General features: G+C 33.8%; 3 protein-coding genes and 1 pseudogene across 14 annotated transcripts in view; 1 reads left to right on the top strand and 3 right to left on the bottom strand.

Moving 5' to 3' along the window:
* Positions 1–9445, bottom strand: part of LOC125845665 (60S ribosomal protein L36-2-like) — a 102050-nt gene extending 92605 nt beyond the window's left edge. The window contains exon 1 of the mRNA XM_049525218.1: positions 9434–9445. The gene's annotated coding sequence lies outside the window, so the exon portion shown is untranslated. The remainder of the gene's footprint in view (positions 1–9433) is intronic.
* LOC125858484 (uncharacterized) lies at positions 421–19292 on the top strand. Its single transcript, XM_049538309.1, has 6 exons — positions 421–467; positions 10189–10248; positions 12236–12315; positions 12390–12499; positions 18525–18607; positions 18678–19292. The coding sequence occupies exons 1-6, from the start codon at positions 421–423 to the stop codon at positions 18934–18936; spliced, it is 639 nt and encodes a 212-aa protein (XP_049394266.1). The 3' UTR covers positions 18937–19292.
* On the bottom strand, positions 13424–15293 carry LOC125841868 (histone H2B.2-like; annotated as a pseudogene).
* A 659-nt stretch (positions 19293–19951) lies between the features above and the next one.
* On the bottom strand, positions 19952–26484 carry LOC125853899 (uncharacterized). 12 transcript variants are annotated; one of them, XM_049533648.1, is made up of 7 exons: positions 26204–26484; positions 24639–24862; positions 24449–24513; positions 22646–24296; positions 22384–22535; positions 20927–21116; positions 19952–20850 (listed from the first exon to the last, which is right to left on the bottom strand). In XM_049533648.1, the coding sequence occupies exons 2-7, from the start codon at positions 24799–24801 to the stop codon at positions 20192–20194; spliced, it is 2880 nt and encodes a 959-aa protein (XP_049389605.1). In that variant the 5' UTR covers positions 24802–24862; positions 26204–26484; the 3' UTR covers positions 19952–20191. The 12 variants fall into 12 exon arrangements, with proteins under 12 accessions (XP_049389605.1, XP_049389610.1, XP_049389612.1 ...); XM_049533653.1 differs by having other exon boundaries at positions 24639–24858; XM_049533655.1 differs by having other exon boundaries at positions 24449–24516; positions 24651–24862; positions 26204–26483.
* Positions 26485–26876: the final 392 nt, after the last annotated feature.

Here is a 26876-nt window from a genome sequence, read left to right as displayed (position 1 = left end):
TATAAATCGTTTGAAGGATTAATTTGTAATGAAGACAAGAAGATCAATACTATCAAAATATTAACAAAAATAAGAATTCAAAACTATGAAATAGAAACTTTAGCTCTAGTAGACTCAGGATATACAAAAAGTATAATAAATAGAAATATCATGCCTTCAGAAATAATAAAGGAATTTCCTGAGCCACAAAGCGCCATGCAAATGGATGGATCTTCAAATATATATAAACATTGTGTTAGTAATGCTCAAATAAGTTTTTTAAATACATGTGTAGACTTCTATAAACCCACCTATAAATTAGAAAAAAGATGGGTTAGAGATTTAAATATTAGGATAGACTTTGTTTTCGGCTTAGACTTCTTATTACATAACAACGGAAGTTGTCTCCTTACTAGAGACGGAGTAATATTTTCTAAAAATATGACTCAAACCTCCATAACAACAGAACCAGTTCCTACAAAATCAAGGTATGCTAAAAATGTTGATAATACAAATGCACTAAAATGTAATAAAGGGGAAGAATGCAACTATACTAAAAAACATGTTATCAAGGAAGAGGAAGAAATTAAAGAAATTGAATTATTAGAACTAAGTTTATCTGATATACAAATAGAAAAAAGTTATGATCTAATAGAGATAAATACAGACCTTTATAATTTCAGAAAAGGATTACAACATATAGGAATCATAAAAAACTAGAAAGACCTAGATGAAGTAATTTCCATCTTAGATAAACTGGAAATAATTGGAGAAAGACCCCTGAAACACTGGGAAGCCAATCATATAACTTGCAGGCTTGATATTATTAACCCGGAGTATACTGTTAAAACTGCTTCAATAGAATCCACGAATGAAGACCTGAGAAAATTTGAAGATCAAATAAAAGAATTATTAAATTTAGGGGTAATAAGGAGGTCAACTTCAAAACATAGGTCAGCCGCATTCATGGTGAGAAATCATAATGAAATACTAAGAGGAAAAACTAGAATGGTAATAAACCACAAAAGACTTAATGACAATACTAGAATGGATGGATATAAATTGCCAGACAAATCAGAATTAATAAATCGAATACAAGGAAGAAATTTTTTTAGTAAGTTTGACTGTAAGTCCGGATATTGGCAAGTCAAGATGCATGAAGATAGCATAGAATGGACAACTTTTACTTGCCCAGAAGGCCATTTTGAATGGTTGGTAATGCCCTTCGGTTTGAAAAAGCCCCTCCGATCTTTCAAAGAAAGATGGATAATATATTTAGAGACTATAAAAAGTTTATTTTAGTTTATGTAGACGATATCCTAGTATTTAGTAACAATACCAATGAACATCTAAGACATTTACAAACGGTGTTTAAACTGTTCGTAGACAATGAAATTATAATTAGTAAAAAAAAATGGAATTATGTAAGACTCTTATAAAATTCTTAGGGGTAGAAATTGGAAATGGAAAAAATAAAATTACAGCCCCATATAACAAAAAAGGTCCTTGACATGCCTGATAAATTAGACAACACTAAAGACTTACAAAAATTTCTAGGAATATCAAACTATGCGCGAAGTTTTATCAAAGATCTAGGGAAAGTCGCAGGACCCCTATACTCTAAAACAGGAATTAATGGGCCAAAGACATTTAATATAGAAGACATACAATTAGTACAAAAACTCAAACAAATGGTTAAAAACATATCAGATTTGGCCCTCCCACTAGAAACCGACTACCCAATAGTGGAAACATATGGAAGTCTAGAAGGATGGGAAGCAGTATTAAAAACAAAAAACAATAAATATGGAGACAAAAAAGATGAAAAAAATTTGCGCTTATCACAGTGAAAAATACAAAGAAAAAGGAAATATAAGTAGCATAGATGCAGAAATTTTAGCAGTTATATATGGATTAAATAGTTTCAAATTATACATTATTAATAAACAAGAAATTTTGGTAAGAACTGACTGCGAGACTATTGTAAAGTTCCACCAAAAAATAGAAGGAAAAAATAGCCGTAAAAGAAGATGGTTAAATTTTTTAGACGCTACGTCAATATACAATATATCTTTAAAACATATAAAGGGAAAAGATAATTCCTTAGCAGATCAACTAAGCAGACTTATGAAAACTAATTGTTTGTTTTCAGAATAAGTACAGGCAAAGATAAAGACAAAGCATCCAGTTCGAGTTCAAGTGAACAGAAAGACAAAGACTTGTATCTGCAGACTCTCTTAGGAAATACTTTATTTCAACCACAGACGAGACTAAACACAGCAAGCATAGAAAGAATATATTTTGGGAAACAAAATCTAATCTTTTATCCTCCATCTAATCTAAGTTTCAGGGTAAAATCAGAAACAAAGATAGATAAACCCTAAAGATGTTTAATAGACAACCTATGGATAGCATACTACAAGATTCCTCGAGACAACAATTATTTCATTTCTGTAGTAAATTCATTAAGCCATTATTTTACAGACAAAAAATTCAGATTTTATGTAGTAGTCCAAGAAAAATTGCAAGGAGTATTCCAGACATGGATAGAAGTAATAGATTCAATTAAAGACTTTCCTACTCCACTTTTTAAAGGATTCAATGATTTGAATGAAGCACTAGATTATGCTAGAGGAACTCTTGGGCCTAATTATTTTATAAGCCCAGCTTTGAGATAAATTTCAAGACCATCATTGCAATACAACATTCAAAAAAACACAAACAGAATAATTTTCTGCGATCACTGTTCTTCAATGACGGAAGGATTCAAAAGACTCAATCAGACGATCGAAAGACTAGAGACTGAAAAAGGAAAAATGACACAACATATCCACTCATTACAAGAGAGGATAAGGTTTTTACTTGGGAATACCGATCAAACCATACCTTTAAAGAGTTCTCCATCTCATTACAAAATGGATAAGACGGGTGTACATTCCCCAACGAATGTAGAAAGAGCTATTGTACCAGCTAGAGGTACAACTAGTCCCGTTCAAATGGTAGCGGGTTAAGACTCATCAAATCCGTTGATGGTTGACACTTTACCAAAAAGTGTAAGAATCCTGCCAGCTAGTTTTAGTACAATAGCAGAAACAAGCAAAAAGACAAAGGGATTTCTCCAAAAAAGAAAAAAAAAGATAGAAAAAATAATAAAAAGCTCCCCTTACAAGTTACTCACAGAAAAGACTAAGGAGGTAATACAAGAAAAAATTATACGAGAAAATCCAGAGCCAGATCCAGCAAATTCTAACCACTAAGACATAAAGAGTAACAGTGATGAAAATGATCTATCGATAAACCAATTTAATCAGCACTACGACCCAAATTAAGACAATGATTCAGGAATGAGTTTTGATTCCATAGCGCTACACAACCTGGATACGTAGAGAAATGCATAAGCAATGATGTTAACACAAGAAGACAAACAAATATGTGAGCAATGACATCACAAGCCATTATGATAAAGGAGACACCACTACATATGTACTACTAACTCCACTATCACAAGACGATAAAGAAGGTCCATTCAAGACTCCACTACATATCCACTATTGACTCCACTATCACAAGACAACAAAGAAGGTCCATTCAAATTTGAAAAAGTTTCACAAAGCCATGTGACGATGGGGCCCAAAGAGCATCCGGCAGGTAAAATTTTTTTTTCAGAATTTGAAATCCGAACTTCAAGTCCAGATTTACCCCTATAAATAAAACCATTCGCAAAAAGAAAAATAGAGTGAAGTATAAGCAGAGCTGAGTAAAGAGTGTAGTTTGTAAGATTGTAAGAGTTTATAGTTTACATATTCCCTTTCACTTTCACATATTCCCCTTCCCTTTCAAAAAAAAAAAAAGAGTGAGTAAGTGTTTGTGTACAAAGTGTGTGAGTGTTTAATTTTCAAGTAGCTACAAGGTCACTCGGGGACTCTCGAAAGGAAAACCTCATTCCGACCATTATCATGTAAGTAGTTATTAGTTTTCTAGATCTTAGTAATTTTCTCCCTATATCATGTAGATATTATGATTGTATTATTATTATGAAAGTTTAATATAATGTTTAAATTACTCTTAGTAAATGGTTAGTTCCTTATCTTCTTAGTAACCCCAATGGATTAACCTGTAAATGCCTAGGGAAGTTGAAAGTCCGCCATGGTTAGGGAACCGAAAGGACTGTGTATCCCAGGGTATGGTTAAAGAAGCAGGTGCTAAAAACAGGGGTTAAGGAAAAGAGATGAACAGAGTAAAAAAAAAAAAAAAATTTGGGAGAAATTACATAGATTTAGTAACAAATCACTACTAAACAAGATAACGGAGTAGGAAGAGGGAGTACTGAGTAGAATTTTACAACATATTTTAACAAGCGCGGCCTATTATATTTTACAAACAACCTGATTATTATAAAATTTAACTATTATACTTAACTGTTATATTTAAACGTATTTTAACTGATATCAGAGCGAGAAGATTTTGGGTACACATTGTTTAAATATTTATGAAAAACACTCTTTTGCCAACCAATTAAGGTTACATTATTGGTACTTATATAGAGAATTACAGACTAAATCTGAGTTGCTATTTTTTTACGCAAATAAATGGCATATATATTATTACTTGGGTCTAGGGTGAGTGTTATTTTGCTTATTCTAAAGGTANGTTAGTTTCAAGAAAACTTGATCTCTTATTATTGCCCAAAAAGAAGAGACAAAGAAATATGGCAAATTAGTTAACTTGCGATAAAAGAAGTGAAGTTCTCTATACTAATATCTTTTAGGAAGAGTGCAATGGCATACAAATGTTTGTACCTAAGAAAAAACAATCAAAATAATATGCTGGTTGTGGCAAGCAAGAGAGCAATCTGTTTTAATTATCACATATTTGTTGTTGTGTGCTATCAAATATAGCACAATCCACAAGCAATTTTTCCAAAAAGTATATGAAGAAACCTGTAGAAAAGGACAAAAAAAAAGATAAATTTTCAATCATCCTCACTGAATTTTTAACAGAGTGCAAAAAAATCACCAAAATAGCAAAAAGATATTGTAATAGATACATGAATCACTATGACATACACTAAAAGATTAAGCTTCATGAAATAAGATGAAGAGAACTTTGATGAATGAAACACACTTCGGGTCTGTTTGGAAATCCACCTGGTAATTGGAATTGGTGTAATTACTAGGGTTAATTACCAACCTAGTAATTACACAGTCTAGTAATTACACTGACCTATTTGTTTGCCTCAATGTAATTACACATGTCCTGTTTGGATGCCATAATGTAATTACACATGTTCTGTTTGGATGCACAATTGTAATCATAAATTTTTATTAAACTTTAAAAATAAAAATTAATTATTTAAAATTTATACTAGACAAATAAGAAACTTTATAAATGATATTTAATTAAATATTTAAGATATATATTATTTTTTGAAAATATATTAATTAATAAACATATGTTCTTAACTAATATTATGAAAAAAACAATCGATTTATATTTTTTCAAATTAATATATTTCAATTGAATTGATCATAAAAACTGAAAGTGTGAAGTTTCTACGAAAATCGTGAAATGAATGTTTGATAAAAAGATTAATATATAAATAAAATGTCATAAATTATTAAAATATTTGACAAAAAAATAATCTAATTAAAAAATGACTTGCAATGTGAATTAAATATTACTAAAACAAACGAAACCGAAAATATAACATATGTTATAAATTCAAAACAAAAAATTTAACATAATACTTTTATCGCAAATTTCAATGTAGCATGTATAAATATGATTTATTTTTATTTTTAGTTTATAACCTTACTTAACAATAAATTCTATGTTAATTTAAAAATTAGAATACTAATAAAATTATGCTAATGAGAAAATAAGTATGGCATAAAGAAATAGATAATACTAAAAAATTGCATAGAATCACGTGACGTAAGGTTGAGAATGAGAAGAAAATGAAATATAATAATATAAAATAAAAAATAAACTTTAGAAAATTTTAAAATAATAATAAAAAAGAACTTAAAATAATAGAAATAAAAAAATAAAAAATAAAAAGAAAAAATTAAAAAGTAACCAGCTGGTAATTACAACAATTCACAACCTCTCCCTATGAATTGGAGAGTATAATTACCCCCTGCCAATTACACCAACTACATGTTGATCAAGTAATTAAATGTCCAACCAAACAGGACAAACAGTGTAATTACACCCAATTACACCAAATCCAAATAACCAGGGTGACTTTCCAAACAGGCCCTTCAAGAAACTTAATTAATGTGTTTGAATTCGTCTCCCTATAGCAAAAAAAAAAAAACTACAAACAATAATGACAGAAATAAAAGTTTTGTTTACTAAAGAACCAAATGTAATGAATTCAACCATTTCACCAGCATTATGAGTTGTGGACTGAGAGGTGCAACGGTAGTAATGTCGCATTGCAATTAAAATCAATTTTCTTTGTTTATACGAAAAAACCTGTAGAAAAGGACAAAAGAGAAGATCAATTTTCAATCATCCTTGCTGAAAATTTTAACAGAGTTAAAAAAAAATTCACCAAAATAGCAAAAAGAAATTGTCATAGTTACATGAATCACTATGACTTTTAACAAAGATCAAGCTCCGTGAAATAGGAGGAAGAAAACTTTGAGGAATGAAATTCATAAGAAGCTTAATTAATATAAAAAAAACCTACAAATAATAGTGGCGGGAAATTCCTCTATTTATAGATAACAAAGGGTAGTGTGAACAAATGTTTATTGTGCCTTCTTAAAAAGGTCACAACTTTTTTGAAAAGTTTCAACCCTTCGGAAGGTCACAACCTTTCATAAAAGTCACAAGTTTTCATAAAAGTCGCAACTCTTCATAAAAAATCACAACTTTTCATAAAAGTCACAAATTTTTCATAAATGGGAAAGACTAGTTTTGAAAATAAATAAATTAAATGGGAGTTCTGATTTGTGGTGGCACCTATATGATATATGATATCGGAAAATATATTTGGCTAGACACTATTTTGGCACGAAATGATACGACCTTCCTTTGTGGGGTAAGGTCGTAATTAAAGGAGGCTTGCAAGGGTATTGCTGTAAATACATTTTTTCTTGCACCCAAAATGCCCTCTAAAGTTAAACCGCTAAAAGAAAAATCCTAAATCACTAGATAGTTTCAAGAAATTACACTGCCTAAGAATTTTTCCTTCCCAATAAAAAGCACTACCCAAAAAGCATTTATTTATATTCACTTCAATACTCTATTCACTCTCTTTCTTCCAATTTTTTTAATCTTTCATTGTTATTTATTCTTACATTCTTCTTCCTTTTTAGTATCCCTTGTTTNGGGGGGGGGGGGGGGGGGGGGGGGGGAGGATAAGGTACACTCATTAAATTTTAAAAACATTCTTTAAAGTAATATTTATCAATTTTTTGATTAACTAATACCTCTACAAAATAATAATATTTTACAATTTCAATAATTATATTCCATGTTGAGAATAGCACTACTAATTTTCACGAAATTCAAAACATTTAATGAATTCATTATTTTCTGATTAAATTAATTATTTTTTTAATAATATTTCCTTAAGAGTATTAATTGTGGGATAAAGTGAGAAAAAAATTAACTAATTTTATTTTAATTTAATGAATAAACAAGTTTTATATATATATATATATATATATATATATATATATATATAAAGGCAACTAACTAATACAACTAATATGGGATGGAGAAAGTATTGAATTGCGACGTAAAAAAAATTTGGGAGCAAATTCCTTAGATAATCATCCATGTTTGGAAATTTGTCTTGTAATCACTTTTGTTTCTTTTAGGATCACAATATTACCAAGTTACTCTTATTTTTCTCAAAATATAAACCTCACTCCTAATGAAATGTCATGCCATGTTATTATTATTTTTAACAATAGAATAGAAACATTTACCTCACTCTTGAATTTTATAAAAAGTAACAAAATTTAAAATCTAAAATTAGCTAATATTTATTATTTAAATGTAAATATTTTAAAAATTAGTTATAAAAAATTATTATCTTATTTAGTTGAGTACATTAATTTAATATTGTTAGTATATATTTTTTTATTCTGATATAAATAATAATAATAATAATAATAATAATAATAATAATCTCTAAGGCCACCATACATATTTATTGTCTTTTTTTCTCCTTTGTTTTTGATATTTTTTTTTATTTTCTTATTTAAAGTAGAATAATTGAATGTAATTAAGAAAGGAGAATGCATGATTGAAATTTGGAGTGACTTCTCAATTCTTCATTAATAAATATAATAATGAATATAATAACTTATACACAATAAATTAGTATGATTGTTAAAAAAAAAAATCCAATTCCATTAATCTTTTTATTCATTTTTTTTTGACATTTTTCTTAAATTTTTCTATTTGTATAATCTATTAGAAAATCTAAAACTATTTCTTGATATTCATTTAAACAACAAAGGTTGTTATCCATTTTCATGAAATAGTTCCCATGTAACTATAGACATTAAGCACTATTTCCTCTCTTCTTTATTTGTTTTTTATTCCTCCTTTATTTGCTTCATTAAAAGTCTTACATTCACAACTCATTTATTCCATATATTTTAATTCTTAACATAATTAGGGCATTGCATAATATGGTTAAAATCAAAAAAATCAATCGAACCGATTTTTTTAAAATTTTGGTTTCAATTTTTTGGTTATTTCAGTTTCAAATTTCAGTATTTCAGTTTTTTGATTTGATTTTCGGTTTTTAGCTAAAAAAATTCTGTTAACCAAAAAAACCGAAATTATATATATCTATTCTTTACACCCTTAATTAAGTTACTTCAGCCCATGCCTCAGCCAACCCATAGCCCACAACCCATATTCAAATTAGGCCCCAATTCCAAAACTTTTTATTATGTTTGAGGCACGCCATGTCATACTTGTATGAGGCATTGTTTGATGGACCCATTTGCCAAGCTAATAAAGGACATCTTTAAGTCCCCATTGTCATTTTTTTGGTTTTATGCCCCTTGTTCAATATATTTTGTGTTTTAATCTTTATTTGATGATCTTATTAGTTTATGCTTTTCTTTTTTTACGTATTGAATTTTAATTTAAATTTTACGATCATTATATAAGTTTTTAGTTTATTATTTTAGTATTTTGTTTATTCTATGTTATTTATTCTATTATAATAAATAGTTGTTTGAAATTTATTTTTTAGTTTATAAAATCAAGATATAAGTAATTTTTTTAATCCTAACAACTATTTTTTTTTAAATTGTAAAATAATTTTTGTAAAACTGCAAAAATTCTATTAAGGAATAAATTATTAAAATTATTATTTATATTTATAATTTCTTAAGAAACGTAGAAGAAAAGTAGATAAACAATATTTATTAAATTTCACCTAGCTTGTATTTTAAGAATAAAAATATTGTATAAATTGACGGAAATAATATGTATTTATGTTGATGTTTATGGTTGTTTTTCGTTTTTGAATTTCACGACAATAGTATCAAAACTTATGCAATTGTTTGTCAAGATCATTGATGTTCTTTCCGTTATATTTACTTATTGAAGAGTATTTGTGGATTGAAGTGCTTTTGGATTATGAAATTGTTGAGAGAAAATAAAATAACATATTAAATTTGTACCTTCTTTATTTTTCATAGTAATAATCTACTTTTTCTTTTACAAATTTCTTAAGAAATCATAAATAGAATTATAGTTTTACTAATTTATACCTTAATTTTTTTTGGTAAATTTATAAATTTTAATTATATTTTCAAAAAATTATTTAAGTGGAAGTATAAAATTTGAAAGAATTGTTAGAAAGGAAAAAAAGTAAAAAAAGTAAGAAAGAGAAAAAGAAAACGTTAAAAGGAAGAGAGAGAAATGGATCAACTTGGCAAAATATAAATGGGAGTCATACAACTTTTGACTGCCACATCATACTTGTGCCTCATGCATGGTAAAATTTTTCCCCAATTCCAATAAAAAATCCCTAAAGTGATAATCTGAAATCCCTAACTCAGACAGCAACTCCCATCTCTCAAGTCTCGTGTCGCGTCTGTCGTCACTCGACTTGGAATAATCAGTTACGACTTACGCCGCAGCCCGCCAGTCCGTCGTCTCTCAACAGTCAACTCTCATCTCTCATCTCTCATCTCTCAACTCTCATCTCTGACTCTCGCCGAGTGCTCGCAACCCGCAGCGCTTCTCATTGGCCACTGCTCTGTGCTCGCTCGCGGCTCGAAGGTCAGTGCTCATCGCGTCCCAATTCTCATCTGGAAATCTTTATTTTGATGGTAAATTAATAATGGAATCCAATAAACTTGTGAAACAACAAAAGAAATTGTTAGAGATTCTTGAAGTGAAACAACAAAAGAAATTGTTAGATACACATTAAGAGCAAAATCTGATGAAAACCCATGGCAAGAATATGAAAAACATGTATTGCGTCCTCTATTGTATTTTTAATCATTTAATGCAAGTATGCAACTATGTGATTATTTGTGTGATTTGTGAACTGTAATGTACTGAGTCTATCTGTAATTAAGTTATTTATAGGCAACTCTGTTGACATTTGTGTTAAATAAGTATTCATGAAGTAGTGTTGAGTCACGAGTATCTAATGTCTATCATCTTTTAGAGTTTTAGTTACTGTTAGTGTACATCTGTAAGCATGCTTGTGGCTATTTTTCGGTGCATTTGTAGGTAGAGGACATCAAAGCATTTGATCCTAATGAGGCGTACAGTAAATTAGTGACTACTATCCATCCTTGATAAGTATAAATAAATTAACTTTCTTTAATTTTTGCCACTATTAATTAAATTTGGTTAAACCGAAAACCAAACCGAAATAAACCGAACCAAATTTATTTCAATTTAGTTTGGTTTCACATTTTTGCCAAACCAAAAACCGAACCGACCAAACGCCCAACCCTACTTGTGAGCTTAAAGTAGGTTTCAACTTAATGAAGAAAGAACGCTTCAGAATTGTGCCATATATTAAGAATGCTTCAGAATTGTGCCATATATTGGGTTTCAAAAATAAAATAGAGTCAAATGTAGGAATAGGCATAGGATATTAGCATCCAGTCATATGTTTTCTTTCTGAGGTGGACTAAGTTGCATCGATAGTTAGGATCAAAGTGGAAGTTCTATGAAAATGCATTTAACCACTGTGCTTCCAACCAACAAGTACTCTGGATTATTTATGACAGCTCCAGTAATATCAGACCCCGGGCAAATGGGTGTGCGAGGGGAACATTGTGCTTACACCTATGAAGCATGGGCACCAGATTTAGGGCTGTGTAGTTGGACAAGGTTCATGCATCAGACACGCTCTGAACATGTGTTCTTATCTTTCTCTATTCTGTGGACAACAATTGGACACGTATTAGGCCAAGTTATGTTTTTAGAAGAAAATCAGGGGCTTAAAGCAAGAAAAGAGAACTGATGAAAAAACCTTGAGATCCTAGAATCTCTATCTGAAGACTAATTTGAACAAGTAGAGAACCTGCATCACTCATGAGATTTCAGCTTCTGTTTTTTTGAGAATGTAAATTTTTTTTTGAGAATGAATGTAAATTTCAGCTTCTGTTCACTGCTTGCTTCTTCAGTTCTCAGTTCTTCTATTTTTCAGGTTCTCTTTTCTTCATTAATTCTATGCTGTCTGTTTGATACTTTGATTAGCCTTTCCTCCTTCCCTGGTTTGCTTCTGGCTGCTCTGCTATTTAATTTTATTGTAGACGTGCATGCTACGTTTTTGCTATGTCAATGATTTTTATTATGTGATATTTTGCATAATCTGAAGATTCAATAGAAAATATGGGATTAAGATATTGCAGAGTCAGGATTTTGTTGTTCTATGTCTTGCTGCTGACTCTCTCCTACATTTTAATGTCTTATTAGTTATTTATTGTACATGAGTGCTATGTGTTTCTATGTGACTAATATGATATGATTAACGATATGCATAAACCCGTTGATCACTTGCTGTGGAAAATGGATCACCTTGCTTGTTTATGGCTCTTTTCCGCTCGTCTACAACATAATTGTTCTCTGAAAAGTTCTTTTCCTTTATTTTTTGCTTTTATAAACCGTAGAAAAGAAAGAGAATATTTTGTGGGGGGAGAGGGAAGGGCCAGCCGTTCTGCATTTGATGTACACAACTTGTTTTGGCAAACCAATTTGCTGTGAGTATTATTGATCCCACTGAGAATGTCAGCATATTTTACAGGGCTGAGAAAATCTTCACTTGGTTGTGGTCTAGAACCCATCGCAGAGTAACTCGTAGGGCATTCTGTTGTATCTTACCTGGTATGGTTTCCTTCTCCTCTTCCTGTTTGGGTAGAACTACTCTGTTTTAAAGTAATTGTTCTAATATGGTGCAGTTATGATTGATTTGATGATTAGGTGGTTTAATATGACGACAAGTTTGGAAGAGCCATCAAAGAAAACTTCACGTCCTCAATTGGTTGTATTGAACAAGGCATTCAAATTGGTGAGAGTCCTTTCTTAAACTATCTAAGATGAAAGTGAGACGTGTTTAATTGGCTATGAGTGGGTCATATGTCCGGTTTTAACTTCTTGGAGGGTGACTCTTTCAAATGTAAGATGCATAGGCACTAAAGGTAGTAAGTTCTGTTCTGTACTTCTGTAGCATCCCTAAGGTCCTGAATTTTACCTGATCTAAAGCAGGAGATACAATGACTTCTATTAGGTTATGAGGTAATGATGTTCTTAGATTTCTATTAAAAAAAAGCGGGTGGGGGTGATCTAAGTTGGTAAAACACTCCCAGACACAGTTCCCAATGCTCTTGCCATAGTTTTCCCCTCATATTTATTTTACTGACAATTGATACTTTCATACACTCAAGCTAACCTGGTACTCCTCTATGTCAGATCTTTTCCTCTTTAAATCAGTAGTAGTATGACTGGTATTCATATTCTTGTAATTTTTTGTAAACGGAAAAGGGTCATATTTGCCCTTATACTTTTAGAAAAGGGCTATATTTACCTTCGTTATACTTTTTGGTTATATTTGCCCCTACCATCCAACTTTGGGTTCATATTTACCCTTTTAGCTGTTAAGTTCCACATCACCCCTTTTTTATTATCCTACGTGGCTTCTACATGGATATAATCTTCTCTAATTTAATTATTATACCTCACCCCCAAAGAATTGAAAGGAATCAAGTGAAAAAACACATTCCCAATTATTTCCAAGAATTTGGCCATCCTAGTGTTTAAACCCAATCTGCTTGTACAAGAGTTGGTTCTCTAGTGAGCAATGCGTTGTTTTGAGATGGAAGACCGAATTCTTGGGAAATAATTGGAAACACAAGCCAATTCCCTTCCCTCACCCACCCACCCACCACCCCAAGGCCCAAGAACTTGATGTGAAATATGAATTATATGTTGCAGCAAAATAATTACTTCTTTTTGGAGAAAAACACATTCATTCATATTCATTACTGTTACATTCAAGTACCACCAAAAGCTACAAATCTAGCATAGATTTTTCAACCAAACATATAAGCAACTACCTTTACATTCCCCAAAATACCAATAACCCCAAATACCCATTAGATCTAAGAACTAGTAAACTTAGTAACAACCTTAGTTCCTTCAGAAACAACATGTTTAGCCAACTCAACAGGCAAAACAAGCCTAACAGCAGTCTGAATTTCCCTTGAAGTAATAGTAGGCTTCTTATTGATCCTAGCCAATCTTGAAAACTCCTGAGCAACTTTCTCAAATATATCATTGATGAAACTGTTCATAATCCCCATAGATTTGCTTGAAATTCCAATATCTGGGTGAACTTGTTTCAGAACATTGAAGATATAGATCTTGTAAGTTTCAATACTCTTGTTAGATCTCTTCTTCTTATCAGCACCGGAAAAACCATATTCTTTTGGTAACTTCTTCCCTGCTTTTGGGGTTTTTTTCAACCTTTTCCTCCTCTGTTGGCTTCTACTCTGCTGGCTTTTCTCTCTACTTTCGGTGCCATTGGAACTGAAATTGAGAATCTCAAAATGGATTTTGAGTAAAAAATAGATTTGAATTGAGGAATTTGAGTTTGGGTAATTAAATGTAAGAAAAGGAACATATGCACCACAGTGACTTAGAGCAAAAGAACAGTAACATTCTTTTTACTTGGTTACTTACAATTCTTTGGGGTGAGGTGTAATAATAAAATTAGAGAAGATTATATCTATGTAGGTGCCACGTAGGAGTCACATCGGATAATAAAAGGGAGTGATGTGGAACTTAACAACTGAAAGGGTAAATATAAACCAAAAATTGGATGGCAGGGGCAAATATAACCAAAAAGTATAACAAAGGGATATAACCCTTTTCTAAGAGTACAAGGGCAAATATGACCCTTTTCCGTTTTATAAATTAAATATGGCACTGTGGGCCAATTTTATTCATTCAAATCTATAATGAACAAGAACAAAGTTTGGTCAGCCCACAAATGGATCTGGACCAAATAAAATTAGAGCTAAAGAAAAAATAAAACAAAAACAAGAAAAGGAAAGTAAATCAAAATCTAATCTTTCTGATAAAGTAAAAGCATTGTTGTCGGCTTTCAAACTTTTGATGGTTAGGGTCTTTGATGAACTTTGTCTCTTCCAATTCCTCCTTTTGTTCAAGTTTCAATTTCCCCACTGATGGAGCGTCTGTGAATGTCGACTTTTTTCCATTGAATTTCTCAAGATTGAGCATCCATGTCTCCCGCTGTGTCGATTTGTTGTTTCCAAGATTGTAGGTCAGCTCTATTTTTGTTTCCTTCATTTCCACTTCCGATCAGTCTACTGACATTGATATATTTGTTTCCCAGGTGTTTTTTGTCCTTCCTTGCTGCTTCTTTCTTGGTGTGTTCTTTCCAGCTTTCTTATTTTTTGTCTTCTTTCTTGAAAGTTTGTGTTTGTGATTTATCTTTGTTGTTTCCATTAAACTCCACCCTGTGTTGGTATTGTAACAGATCAGTTCTTGTACCGCTAATGTTGTTGATTTGGTTTGATTTTTCAATGATTCTCAGAGATACTATCGTTTTGAATCCTCCTGTTCCTGACTCTGATGTAAGGAATTTCCGATTTATCATTATTGATAGGTTGTTTCCCTCTGATTGGTAGTTCCTGAAAATTGTTGAAATGCATGGTCCCTTCGTGCTCATATGCTAGATTGATGATGTAGTCTGCCACCATAGTGCTTTCTCCAATTGTATGTGTGATCTCAACTTGTATTGCTTGCATCCATTCCTTGGCTCTTTCAATTAGTTGAGTCATTTCCCAAGGAATTTTCCACACATTTGTTAAGTTGTTTTTAAGATTCATAGAGTCTGTTTCCAGACTCACATTTGTGTATCCACGTGTGACAATAGTTCAGTACTTCATGTATTGCCTTAGTTTCTGCCATTATGCTAGTGGATTCTCCCAGCTGTCCTGCTTGTGCATAAATTAAATCTCCATTGCCATCCCTTAGGCAGAAACCACATGTGCTCATTCCTGGGTTGCCATGACTTGCCCCATCTGTGTTGATTTTTACTCTTCCTCTTGTCGGCCTTTCTCACTTGACCACACAGTGATGTAATCTAGGTTTGTACTCTGTCAAGTATTGTATGACTGAAGGCCAGTCTGTAGGTACTGATGTTAACCAAGGAAAATTGGTTTTGATTAACTGATTGATATTCCGTTGCCCTTGGTAAGCCATCTTGTTGTAGGTTGTATTTCCTCCATGCTTCCTGGTATTCCTTCTTTTCCATATTTCCCACAAAATAATTGCTGAAATTGCCCAGAAAACCACCTGTAGTTTAGAAGTCTGTTTAGAGATCCACCATTGTAATATGACTTGATGTAGTTGCGTTCCATCAATGTGAAGACCTGCACAGTAAGCAAACTGTCTCCATAGCTTCACAGCTAATGGAGAAGTTAGAAATAAGTGACTTATATTCTCCTCCTTGTGATCATCACAACACCAACACCTTGACACCAGATTAATGTTGATCTTTTTCAGATTGTTGTCAGTTGGTATCCTACCTTTCCAGACTCTCCACATGAAGAAACTTATTTTAACAGGAAGTCCTTTCTGCCATATATAGTTATATATTTTGGATTGCTCTTGCTTCTTTCTGATTATTTCCCAGGTTGATTTTACTGTGAATCTCCCACTAGTTTCTCCCATCCACCATGTCTTATCATTATCCACCTCCATTAGTATTGGGCTTATATTATCAATGGTATGTTGGACCATTTCTGTTGAAACTCTATCCTGTAACATCTGGATATCCCAAGTTCCATCCGTAATGAATTTCTTCACTTCTATTTCTTCTTCTAGTCCATGTTCATTGTCTACATAGTACAGAGCCCCTTGTTGGGTCCAATTATCAAACCAAAAACTAGAGTTTCCTGTTTTGATTTACCACCAAATTAGATGTTCCATGTCTTTCTTATTTCCATCATCTTTTTCCACACTTGTGAAGCCCCTTTTAATTGGGCAATTACTGGGTGTAACTTTTTGCAATATTTGTTTCGTATATAGGCACTCCACATAGAAGTAGATGTTCTGTAATTCCACCATAGTTTTCCAAATAAGGCTTTAGATGTATCATGCAAAGATCTAAAATCAATTCCACCTTGTGCTTTAGGTGAACACATACTTTACCAAGCCACCATTGTCTTTTCCTGTTAACTGCAGTTGTTCCCCAAAAAAATGTTGCAAAATTTTTATGGATTTGATTTATGACTCCCTTTGGAGTGTTCATTACTTATAGAAGGTACACAGGAATGGACTGCAGTACATGGGCAACTAGAATATATCTGGCCCCAAATGATAGGAATCTGTTTTGCCATTGCATGACCCTCTTCATTATTTTTCTGACTAGCTTCTCAAAATATATGGACTTCTTTCTCCCATAGTACACAGGACAGCCAAGATAAGTGAAGGGAAAAGTACCTTTTCTCATCCCTGTTCTTCTTTTAATGGTATTGCAAATGCTTAGAGGCATCTTCTCATACACATAAAAGGAACCTTTTGAATTGTTGACCAGTTGTCCAGAACACTCTTCATACTGCTTCACTACTTTAATAGTTTTCTTCATAGAACTGGAGTCAGCTGAACAAAAAATGGTATCACCAGCATATGACAAGTGGTTTATGGGGGTCCATTTAGGATGCCCAAAGCCTCTATATCAACCATCATAAAATAAATTGTTCAGTCCTCTTGCTAAAACCTCTGCTGCAATGATAAATAGAGTGGGTGATAGGGGGTCTCCTTGTTTCACTCCCCTCGTGGATTTAAAGAAACCACGTGACTGACCATTAATCAACACTTAATACCAGTTCACACCATGTCAATTATAATCTCTGAGAAACCAAACTGCCTCATCACCTTAGTAAGGTAGATCCATGAGACTCTATCGTAGGCCTTTGTCATGTCTGATTTTACTACAATGTTGTGGTGCTTATTCCTTTTGTTGATATCTCTGATGATTTCCTGTGCTAGCAACACATTCTCTACAATACTTCTCCCTTTAACAAAAGTACAAAACCAGTTTGATGAGAAAAAATCAAACTGGGAAGTACAGAAATGATCCTTACATGCAATACTTTAGACAATATTGTATTAACAAAAGTGCTCAAGCTAATAGGTCTCAAGTCCGCAAATGTTTTCACCTCATTCTTCTTGGGAATTGAAACCAAGTTGGTGTGAGTGATGAATCTAGGAATCTCATGTCCACAGGAAAAAGCCTTTACCACATCTTCCCCTATTATGTCCGAGCAAGTTTGAAAAAAACGGCCTGAAAAGCCATCTGGACCGCTTGCACTATTACTATTTAGACTTCACACTGCTGTTTTCACCTCCTCTATACCTGATAGCTCTGTGATAAAGACATTTTGTTCTTGTGTAACCAGAGTTGGAATGTTCTGTATCATGTCATATCTTCTATCAGAAGTCCTCCTCCTCCTTAAACCATTCATTCCTGCCTTCTGTCGCCAGAAGTCCTCCTCCATGCTCATATACCTTCTCAAATCTGCCTGTGCTCTATGAAGTTCTTCTCTGTTCTGACCTGAATGCCTTATCCCCATTTGAATCTCCTGTACTTTTATCACGTCCTCGAGAGTGGAGATTTTCTGGAAAATATTTCCATAAGCTTCTTTACTCCATAGAGTCAAAGTCTGCTTAACATTCTTCATCTTAGCATGAAATTCCAGAAAAGGAGAAGCAGCAAAGTTCAGATTCCAGTCTTCTTAAATCAGATCTTTGAAAGAATGGTGGTTGGTCCAGAAGTTCAAAAATTTAAAAGGTCTAATGATTGGTTCTTCCTGTGAGTTACATACCATATGAAGGGGAGCATGCTTGTACTTCAGTATTTTTCCAAGATCTCTTTTCTTATCCCTATGTAAATACTACAGCTACATCCTTGAAGTTGTATAGGTACCTTGACTGATCGTTACTGTTATGCATAACTAGTGAATATCAACTGTTATTATTGTTTGAATATGTTGATTCATTTGCAGGCTGAGCAATGGGTTAACAGTATGGGTGACTCTTCTGATGATGCTAAACCAACTGTGGTTGTTCTAGAGAGTCGACCGCCCAGGTAAAAATCTTCTTCAACATGGCTATGATTTTGACGAAATTCCTGAGGTTAATTTCTTAGGTCCTTGCAGGCTTGGAATTGGTGCTGCAGTTCCACGTCAATCACAAACAGTACTCTCAAATGACCCGGCTGAAAGAAGGCTACGTGCTAAATTGGATGCTGAGAAAAGAAGAAAATTGAAGAGCTCTGAAGCATCAATAATATCCGCCAAAGATGGGAAAGTTGATGAAGAAAGTGATGAAGATGAATCGGAAAGCAAAACAAAAGCTTTTACCAAGAAGAGGCCTGCAGCTTTTCCCTTGACTCTGCAAGCAAAAAAGAAGAAGTGACTTCGCATCATCCAGCAATGAATACTTCGAGATGTGCTGGAGTCATACCATTGTATAAAATTCTTCGCCGTCATATTCTTGTGGCCATTTTGTAGGGTGCAGTTCGCTTTGTCAGTGGTGTTTATTTCTCAACAAAATGTTCCCCCCCAACCCCCATCATCTAGCCTGTGCCTTTGGTGACAAATGTTTTTAGAAAACATGTCATTCTCTCATTTTTGTTCTCATTTTATTGAAGTTAATGGTAAAGGACATCTATCCTGTAACGATGCTCAAACACAGTGAGGACACAACATATTTGGTACTTTGAAGTTTGTTCTGATGAGCATATAACCAGGCAATGAGTGATAATCAGTCTAGTTACTGCTTTAATGTTGTTTCACTTTTACTCTCTTGCTTTAATCTTCTAGCTGCAAATACTTGCTTGTGAATGTTGCAATAGGAGGGTGCCACTCAGGGAACATTTGTTTTACCCTCTCATGCGTGGTAATGACATTGATATTCTCATTTCAAGTGAAACTACAACCATAACCTTTGAGCAATGTCATAGTGAATTTCATTTATTTTCGATTTTATAAGACAGACAACAGAAGTACTATCAAAGTAGCAATTATGTGGGCAAGTCGAGAAAAGTGTTTTTGCAAATTTGGTTCAATATACCAAGATATGGCTTGCCCAAATGAAACAAATTGAAAACAGTAGCTTAAGAGATACACGAGCTATCAAAGAGTGATACAAACAACCATGTCAAGATATTATTTCTTTCTTTTCTACTTTGATGTAATTTTCAGTAACAATCACTTTGTACTTACAAGAGAAAAGTCTATCTAAGAGAAAAAGAGGGACTAAAAAAGGATGACCTGTGTCAAACACCCAAAGCCTCAACAACCAATCTGCCACGCAAAAAGGAAAAAGGAAATCTAAATACATGTAGGTAAAACACACATTAACAAACCACACAAAACACATTCTACATGTCATGACAATTTCCCCAGGAGGAACTAGCACCATCTGATTTCTTTATTGGCTTAGCTTTTGCATGGAAGTCTGTTATACTATTGTCATAAAAGTAAGTAGTGTTGCTAGGAGAAGAAAGTGTATATGAAGCACTCTAGGCAAGAACCTAGATGAGAGGTGAAATGATTAGTTGAGATATCAAGATTTTACGCCATTTTTGGTTCACAAGAGTAGCATGGTCTACTTCGTTATCTAGAGTCTAGGGAAGCCTTCTCTTAGTTCTACAGAGAGACAGGTCTGGTTACTGGTCCACGCTACTCTCAGTTTCACTCATGGCTGGTAAGAGAACATCGTCTGCACACTCCAAAGTATCACCAGAAATGCTCAAAATTGTGTCATCCATCAACTCTTCCAGAATAATCTCCCCCATCTCAATTCCGATATGTCCAAGATCCAATCGGAGATTCATCCATGTCCCTGATCTTTCCATGTCTTTTTTGACAAGCTGTTCCAAAGAATGAGGAGCTGAATATTGGAGAAGATACCATTCTACTCCCTCCCATACTTCATTTATCAGGTCCATCCCTTTTGGAACAGGTCGAATGTTATGTTTACCGAGTGACACTCTGGGGTTGCAGCCAAAATAGCGCTCACATACTGCTTTAAGAACTTCATTTGCACAATCAAAAAGGACCTTTTGATCATGACAAGAACGGCTTGAAAATAACTCTACCTCGTCAAATAATGATGGGTCAAGAATCTGGTCAGAAGAAAGCCACCTTAAGAGAAACTCATCCCAACTTAATCCTGAGCCAAGAAGAACTGCTTCTACATATTCAAAAGCGGATTCTTCATTTTCGAAACAAACTATTGGACAATCTTGTTCACTGATGGAAGACACTGGTTCTTCGAAATGGATTTTCCGTGGTTGAATTTCTGGATCAACTGTATGCAATTGAACTACATTTCAGGTTGGTGAGCATATAAACAAATGACAGATCTTTGTTTAAGAAAATCTTGGTAAAACATGTCTAACCTGGTCGGCATATGGTGCTTGCAGGACTGACATCATCCTCTGAGAATAATGGCTCAAGAACTGATATGGGACTAGGTCGCTCCTTTCTATCAACTGCACTGTCAGGATCTTCAACTTTCCTGAGGCTTGAAGACTCTGCAGGTGAGGCTGGTGAAGAAGATAGACTATTTTGATCCTTCCCAGATGGATGCTGAAACAATGACACTCATGATTTTAGATATTGTAGCACCATAGAAAAGCGCACATTCTTTCTTCAACATTTTTCAAGGACGAGTTTTTTTTTTGGAACGAGCTTCCTTTATGTTATTTTCGCTACTTATTAAAGTCCCACTAATCATGTCATAATATATATATATATATATATATATATATATATATATTACTAAAAGTGGGAACAATCTAAGTCAAAAGTTGGATTGTGAAAATGCCCCTTATCTATTAATTTATTTTGTTTTTTAAAAATCATTTTAAAAAATCACTTTTCATTTAAAATCAACTTCATAACTACCTACATCTCTTCATTTTCATAACTTATACTCTAATAATATTCATTAATCTTGTGCCTTTAACTCTTACATTATCATCTTAAATTAATATTATTTTCTACTTCTTTTTAGCTTCCATCAGTTAAAAAAACTTTTCATGTTCTTTAACCTTCTATAAAATCAATAGTTTTAGCCTTTGGGGCATTTTCAAATTATTACATGCTTTCTTTCTTAAAATACTCAATATTTGGTGTATCCTTATATTCTTTTTATATTAGTTTCTTAGACCTTTGTTTTGCTCTTAATAATTTTTGTTCTTTGTTGTTCATTGCTTGAGCATTTTACATCTTCAAACTTTATTTTATATTATGTGACTTATTTTGCTTGGTCATTTTTTGAAATTCTCACATCTGCTCAATCTCTTCATCTCTTCTCTATTATTTTAAGAAATTTGTACTAATTAGCATAAAATACACGTGCAACGCACGGGACTGAGAACTAGTTTAGCATAACAGGTAGAGTGTTTTAGTTCACATTTCATATTAGTTGATAATTTTATAAGTCAAACTTGCTTTAGCACCACCACAAGAAGACACAGATCTTAACTTAAGACAACCCAATTATTTTGAAAGGTAATCAACCAAAATAAAAATTGTTGACCTATATATACAAAGGAATTACTGTAAGAAATCAGAGATAGAGTACAACAAGAAAGTTTACTCTCTTTTTAGAATCTTATTTGTGACCACAAATTGTTATCATATAAAGAAATATGCTGCGCATATTGACCGGGAACTTAAAAAAAAGGTTTATCATGAAAAATACAATTAGATGTTACAACCTTATGAGAGTTTACTAAAAGATAGGAGGTTGAAGGAAACAAAACTGCATGATAAGAAAGCTCTCATTAATCATTTTCTTCTGTGATATCCCAAAAAGTAGGCAACAAAAGTACTAGCAAGCACTACTTACTTCTTTTAAGCAGTCAAATCCATGGGGAGAATTTCCATCATCCACTGCATTGGTAGCATCACCATCAACTTGGATTTCTCTGTCAATTGGAACACTCAAGATTTCACCTTCTTCTTGGCATCTGGTTTTGATTGCTTCTTCAGTTAGATCTCCTGCAATAATTTAGATTACTGCTTACACAATAATAGATTTAAAAATGGGTGAACAGTGAATTGTAAATGAAATGTTCCCTAGATTCAAGGGATGATCAAGAGATGAATACCTTCAGGACTTGTATGATCAGTTGAAGCAGCAATTTCATCCATTGTGTTCCCATTTTCACATGGAACCTCTAGATTTGTACTGGCAGACTTGGTGCTCTCATTAAGATACTCGTCAGAACAGCTAGATTCTATCTCTATGTCTTGGCTGGATGGACTTGGACCTGTAACATGGTCTTCTCGTAGATGCTGGAGTCTGTCATCATTCTCTCCCTGTATAGAATCAGTAAGAGGCTCCCTCACTTGGGAAGGTAGCATGCCATCCTTGCTGTTTTTTCTCGGGCTGCAGCCAGGTGAACTATTGTACTCAGGAAATGAAAGTATCCTCCCCAAGGATTTAGACAACTGTCCACTACTAACCTCTGTTGTCTCATCTTCATTGTCTAGCATCTCCACGAGGTGCTTCTTTGCCTCAATGTAGATGTTAGACATTCCTGGCCTGGGAAAGTCAGACGCCTCAGTCAGTGTGACTGCTTCAACACCTTTTGACTTGACTATCTTATCCCCACTCTTCATTCCCAGAGGAGATTTAGCAAATTTTTCAGTATAAAAATGGTCTCTATTAGGAGAACTCCATCCTAAATTTTCTCCAAAGATCCCTCTGTCACTGTTACATCGCTTTAACTGCTCAGAGGGAAATCGGCGGATGGTTCCTTCAGGAGAGATCCCATGACGATCCTTTCCCATTGCATGCTTGAGTTTTCTTTTAATTTCTGTAAATGAGAACTGGGATGTGTTCCTTTCATTCTGAATAGTATGTTTCTCTGTGTATTGCGAGCGCGCTGGAGTGTTAACATTGATTTGAGCACTGGGTGATTGCAAGCCTGTTGGACCAGGCTTCAAAATAACAATTTTACTTGAGGATCGGGGAGTCTCATTTCCCATTGGAGGGTAAATTTCTTGAGACTTGCTCCTCCTCCTGAAAAACTTACGTTGTTTGTGGTTTATGACATCATCTGTTTTTGCATGAACATGGTTTTCCTCTGACATATTGGATTCTGAAATCAAGTTAGGTCTCTGCTTTTCCTCAAACTGAGCATCCTCCAAACTTCCAATTTGCTTTACCAGCCTTGAGTTTGGATCTTGTAGGAGTCTCATGATTAAGTCCTTATTTGAACTTAGTGTCTGCAGAGCATCCATGAATTCTTTTGATTGGAGGGTCTTGTTATCTTCTCCCAATTGTTTATTGTTTCTTGATCTCTGATTGATAAACACCTCAATTGCTGCATTTACCTTTTCTTCAACAACTGGGTGAGTCTGATCTGACTGATTGTTATGAGCATTATGTGAACCTTGGCGGAGCTTCACAAACTTACGATTTTTCTGATGAATCTGGCGGAGTTCTTCCATTACAATGTCCAGATCATCGAGGGCCGTCCCTCCAGAATCTTGATGACAAGGTGCTTCAGACCTCAAATTTCCTGCATCATCCAAATCATGAGAGTGTGTATTACTAGGTCTGGAGAAAGCTCTGCGTGTTCGCCTGCTGTTCTTTCTTGAACGCCATGACTTTTGTGAATCAACATCTTCTGCGTCTATTTCAGAACCATTGCACTGATCTTTCAGGCTTTGCTCATTGACCATTTCTTCTTCCATGAGCTCCTTTACACTTGTTCTAGGATCAGGTACAGCTACCTCATTTTCTTCATCATCCTAAATTCATAAATGCCATACATTTATCATGCCAGCATATGGATACACATCAGCTGAAATGCTTAAGCATCTCACGTTTTTTTTTCCCTTCAAAATCTTTTGTTCCAAAAGAATCACATTTCAATACAGTCAAAAGTATCCTGATAACATACCTCAATATTCAGTCTATCATCACTGGGATTTGGTAATTCCTGCATAGAGCTTGAAGAAGCAGAACCTGCTGAAGACAAAATAATGTGATTTTGTTGGACACGAGGAGGGGATTGGAGAATTGACATTAGGATAGTAGAAAGCTGCCAGCAAAGAACAGAAATGGATTCATCTTTAAAGAGTAAACAATACCTAGATTCTTACCAAGAACTGGTTTGCTTCCTCGCGTTCTATCTGAGAGTAACTTTCTAGTGGCTCGACCATGGCGGAAGTCAAAGATGCTAATCAAACCCCAAATGCAACCCGCTCGATCCTTCTCATATCTCAGAGCGTGGCGATGTGATCTCTTTGCCATATTCGTTAACTTATTGACTTCAGTCCACTCTATTCAAATTGTTGATACTACAATAGCCTATCTGCTCAAGAAGAAAAAAGAACTTAGATTAATGCCATACAATTGGAAACTCCCTAAGCTTCTGAATCCAAGAAATAAAATTGAAACACCATAAACTCCCAAGCAAATGAATGCAGCTAAAGAGCCACTAAAGATCCTAGTTAGAAACATCAAATAATTATTTCCAATGGACTTGAGATCTCTTCCACTGAAAGCAATAAAAAGTTTGTAACAAACAGAATGGAAGGATCATGAAATTCAACTAACATACAAAATGTGAAATTTCACTAGGACTAACCGAGATGCTTCCTAGATCATAGCAGTCGATCAATAGTAAAAAGGGTTGATAAGGGAAACAGTGGAAAAAATTTACCAAAATTTTGCAACCCCACAGAAGCAAACAAAGAAAACAAGGAAGAAGACATAAACAATGCAGCAAAGTGTACTTCCAAGAAAACCAACTTCCCTCAACTCCACAAGTTTCCCAACAGAGTAAAGTTAAAGGAACTGTAGACTTGCCTAGTTGGTAACGAATCAAAAATTGTTTTTTTTCCCTTTTCAAGAACAATCTTTAACACTACATCCAATAAGGGCAATGCAATTTCCCCAAAAACACACAACATGGAAAGCAATTTGGCTCCACTACACCAAGGATATCTTCAAATTCTTCAAAGGCATCAATACTTTTTTCTATACAAAGAGCAAAAACTTCCAACTTTGCCAGCAAAATGACCCTTCAACTATTGAACAAAACTGTTTGATACAAAATGTGGCATCAGCAAGTCATAAAGATATCATCATCATCCTTGTAATTATATTTTTGTCGGCAGAAACTTGAAAAACATCAAAATGACTCTTTTTATCAATGAAACAAAAAAGTCACCTTTTTTCATCAATTAAGAGGCACCCACAAAAGGATCTTCACCAAGATTGAAACTTTCTTATCACATGAATCATGCAATTAAGAGAAAACTAAACAGGTAACCATCACAAACAACAAACCCTTCCCCTTTGGCACGTTTTGAAGAGAATAAAAAACTCTTTTTTTTCCCTATAAACAATATCAAGGGAGATTTTATCAACCAGAGAGGGTCTTCTTTTTTTCACTTTGGGCTATAAGGGTATCCAATACCGACCAAAAAGACTAAAAGAGAGAACCCCAGATAACTAAAACACCGACCCACGTATTTACACAAAGAAAATTAGCTGTGGGCTTGTGGGGCAGCCATTAAAGACCAAGCAAGGTAGTAAAAAAAAAGCAATCTTGGCACTGAAAAGTAAAGAAAGATGCTACTGTGGGGGTGGGGGGGTTGAGGTGATGATGGCATATAATGTATAGAGAAAGAAGAAGAGTTCTTGACACCTGGGATTCTAATGGTGGGACCAATCAACCACAACACAAATGGAGCTTTTTCCCACTAAGGGAAAAAGTTTTCTGCTTCTTGCTTGCATTTTTTCCTCTTTTCTTTATTCAAAATTCAATCTTTTTTCCCAAAACAGATTTCATCAACTTATAGATTTCATCATCACTGTCACCATGACACCACAGACCCCCCACCCCCTCAGGACAAAAATGGTATTTTTTTTTTCAATTTTCTTGATTTTGAGTTAAGTTGTAATCAGACAAAAACGTATGAGCATTGGATTCATATTTCATAGGCGTTGAGAAAGAGAAAGGGAGAGAAAAAAAAAAGCCTTTTTTTTGGGTAGAAATTGACTTGTAGTTCTGTATTTGTTTTCATGTACAATACTACTAGTAGCTGTAGATGATAGGGATAGGTTGAAAGAGGGGTATATGTGGAATTATGTGAAAATTACAAGGACAAGACTGGAATTTAATGTGAGTCGAGGTCAATCAGAAACAACCCTTTCCACAAAGATAGTGATAAAATTCACACATAACCGATTGGTCAAAAATATTTATAGTAACTAATATTTTTATTTAGGGAAAATAGTCTGAAAAATACTTCAACTTTGGTCGAAATTGTTGTTACAATACCAAACTTTATAAAGGACCTTTTACCCTTGCACTATTT

The sequence above is a fragment of the Solanum stenotomum genome, chromosome 1 (genome assembly GCF_019186545.1).
Source record: "Solanum stenotomum isolate F172 chromosome 1, ASM1918654v1, whole genome shotgun sequence".
Classification (NCBI taxonomy): domain Eukaryota; kingdom Viridiplantae; phylum Streptophyta; class Magnoliopsida; order Solanales; family Solanaceae; genus Solanum; species Solanum stenotomum.
The sequence above is the reverse complement of the archived record's forward strand: the minus strand, read 5'-3'. Positions and strand labels throughout refer to the sequence as shown.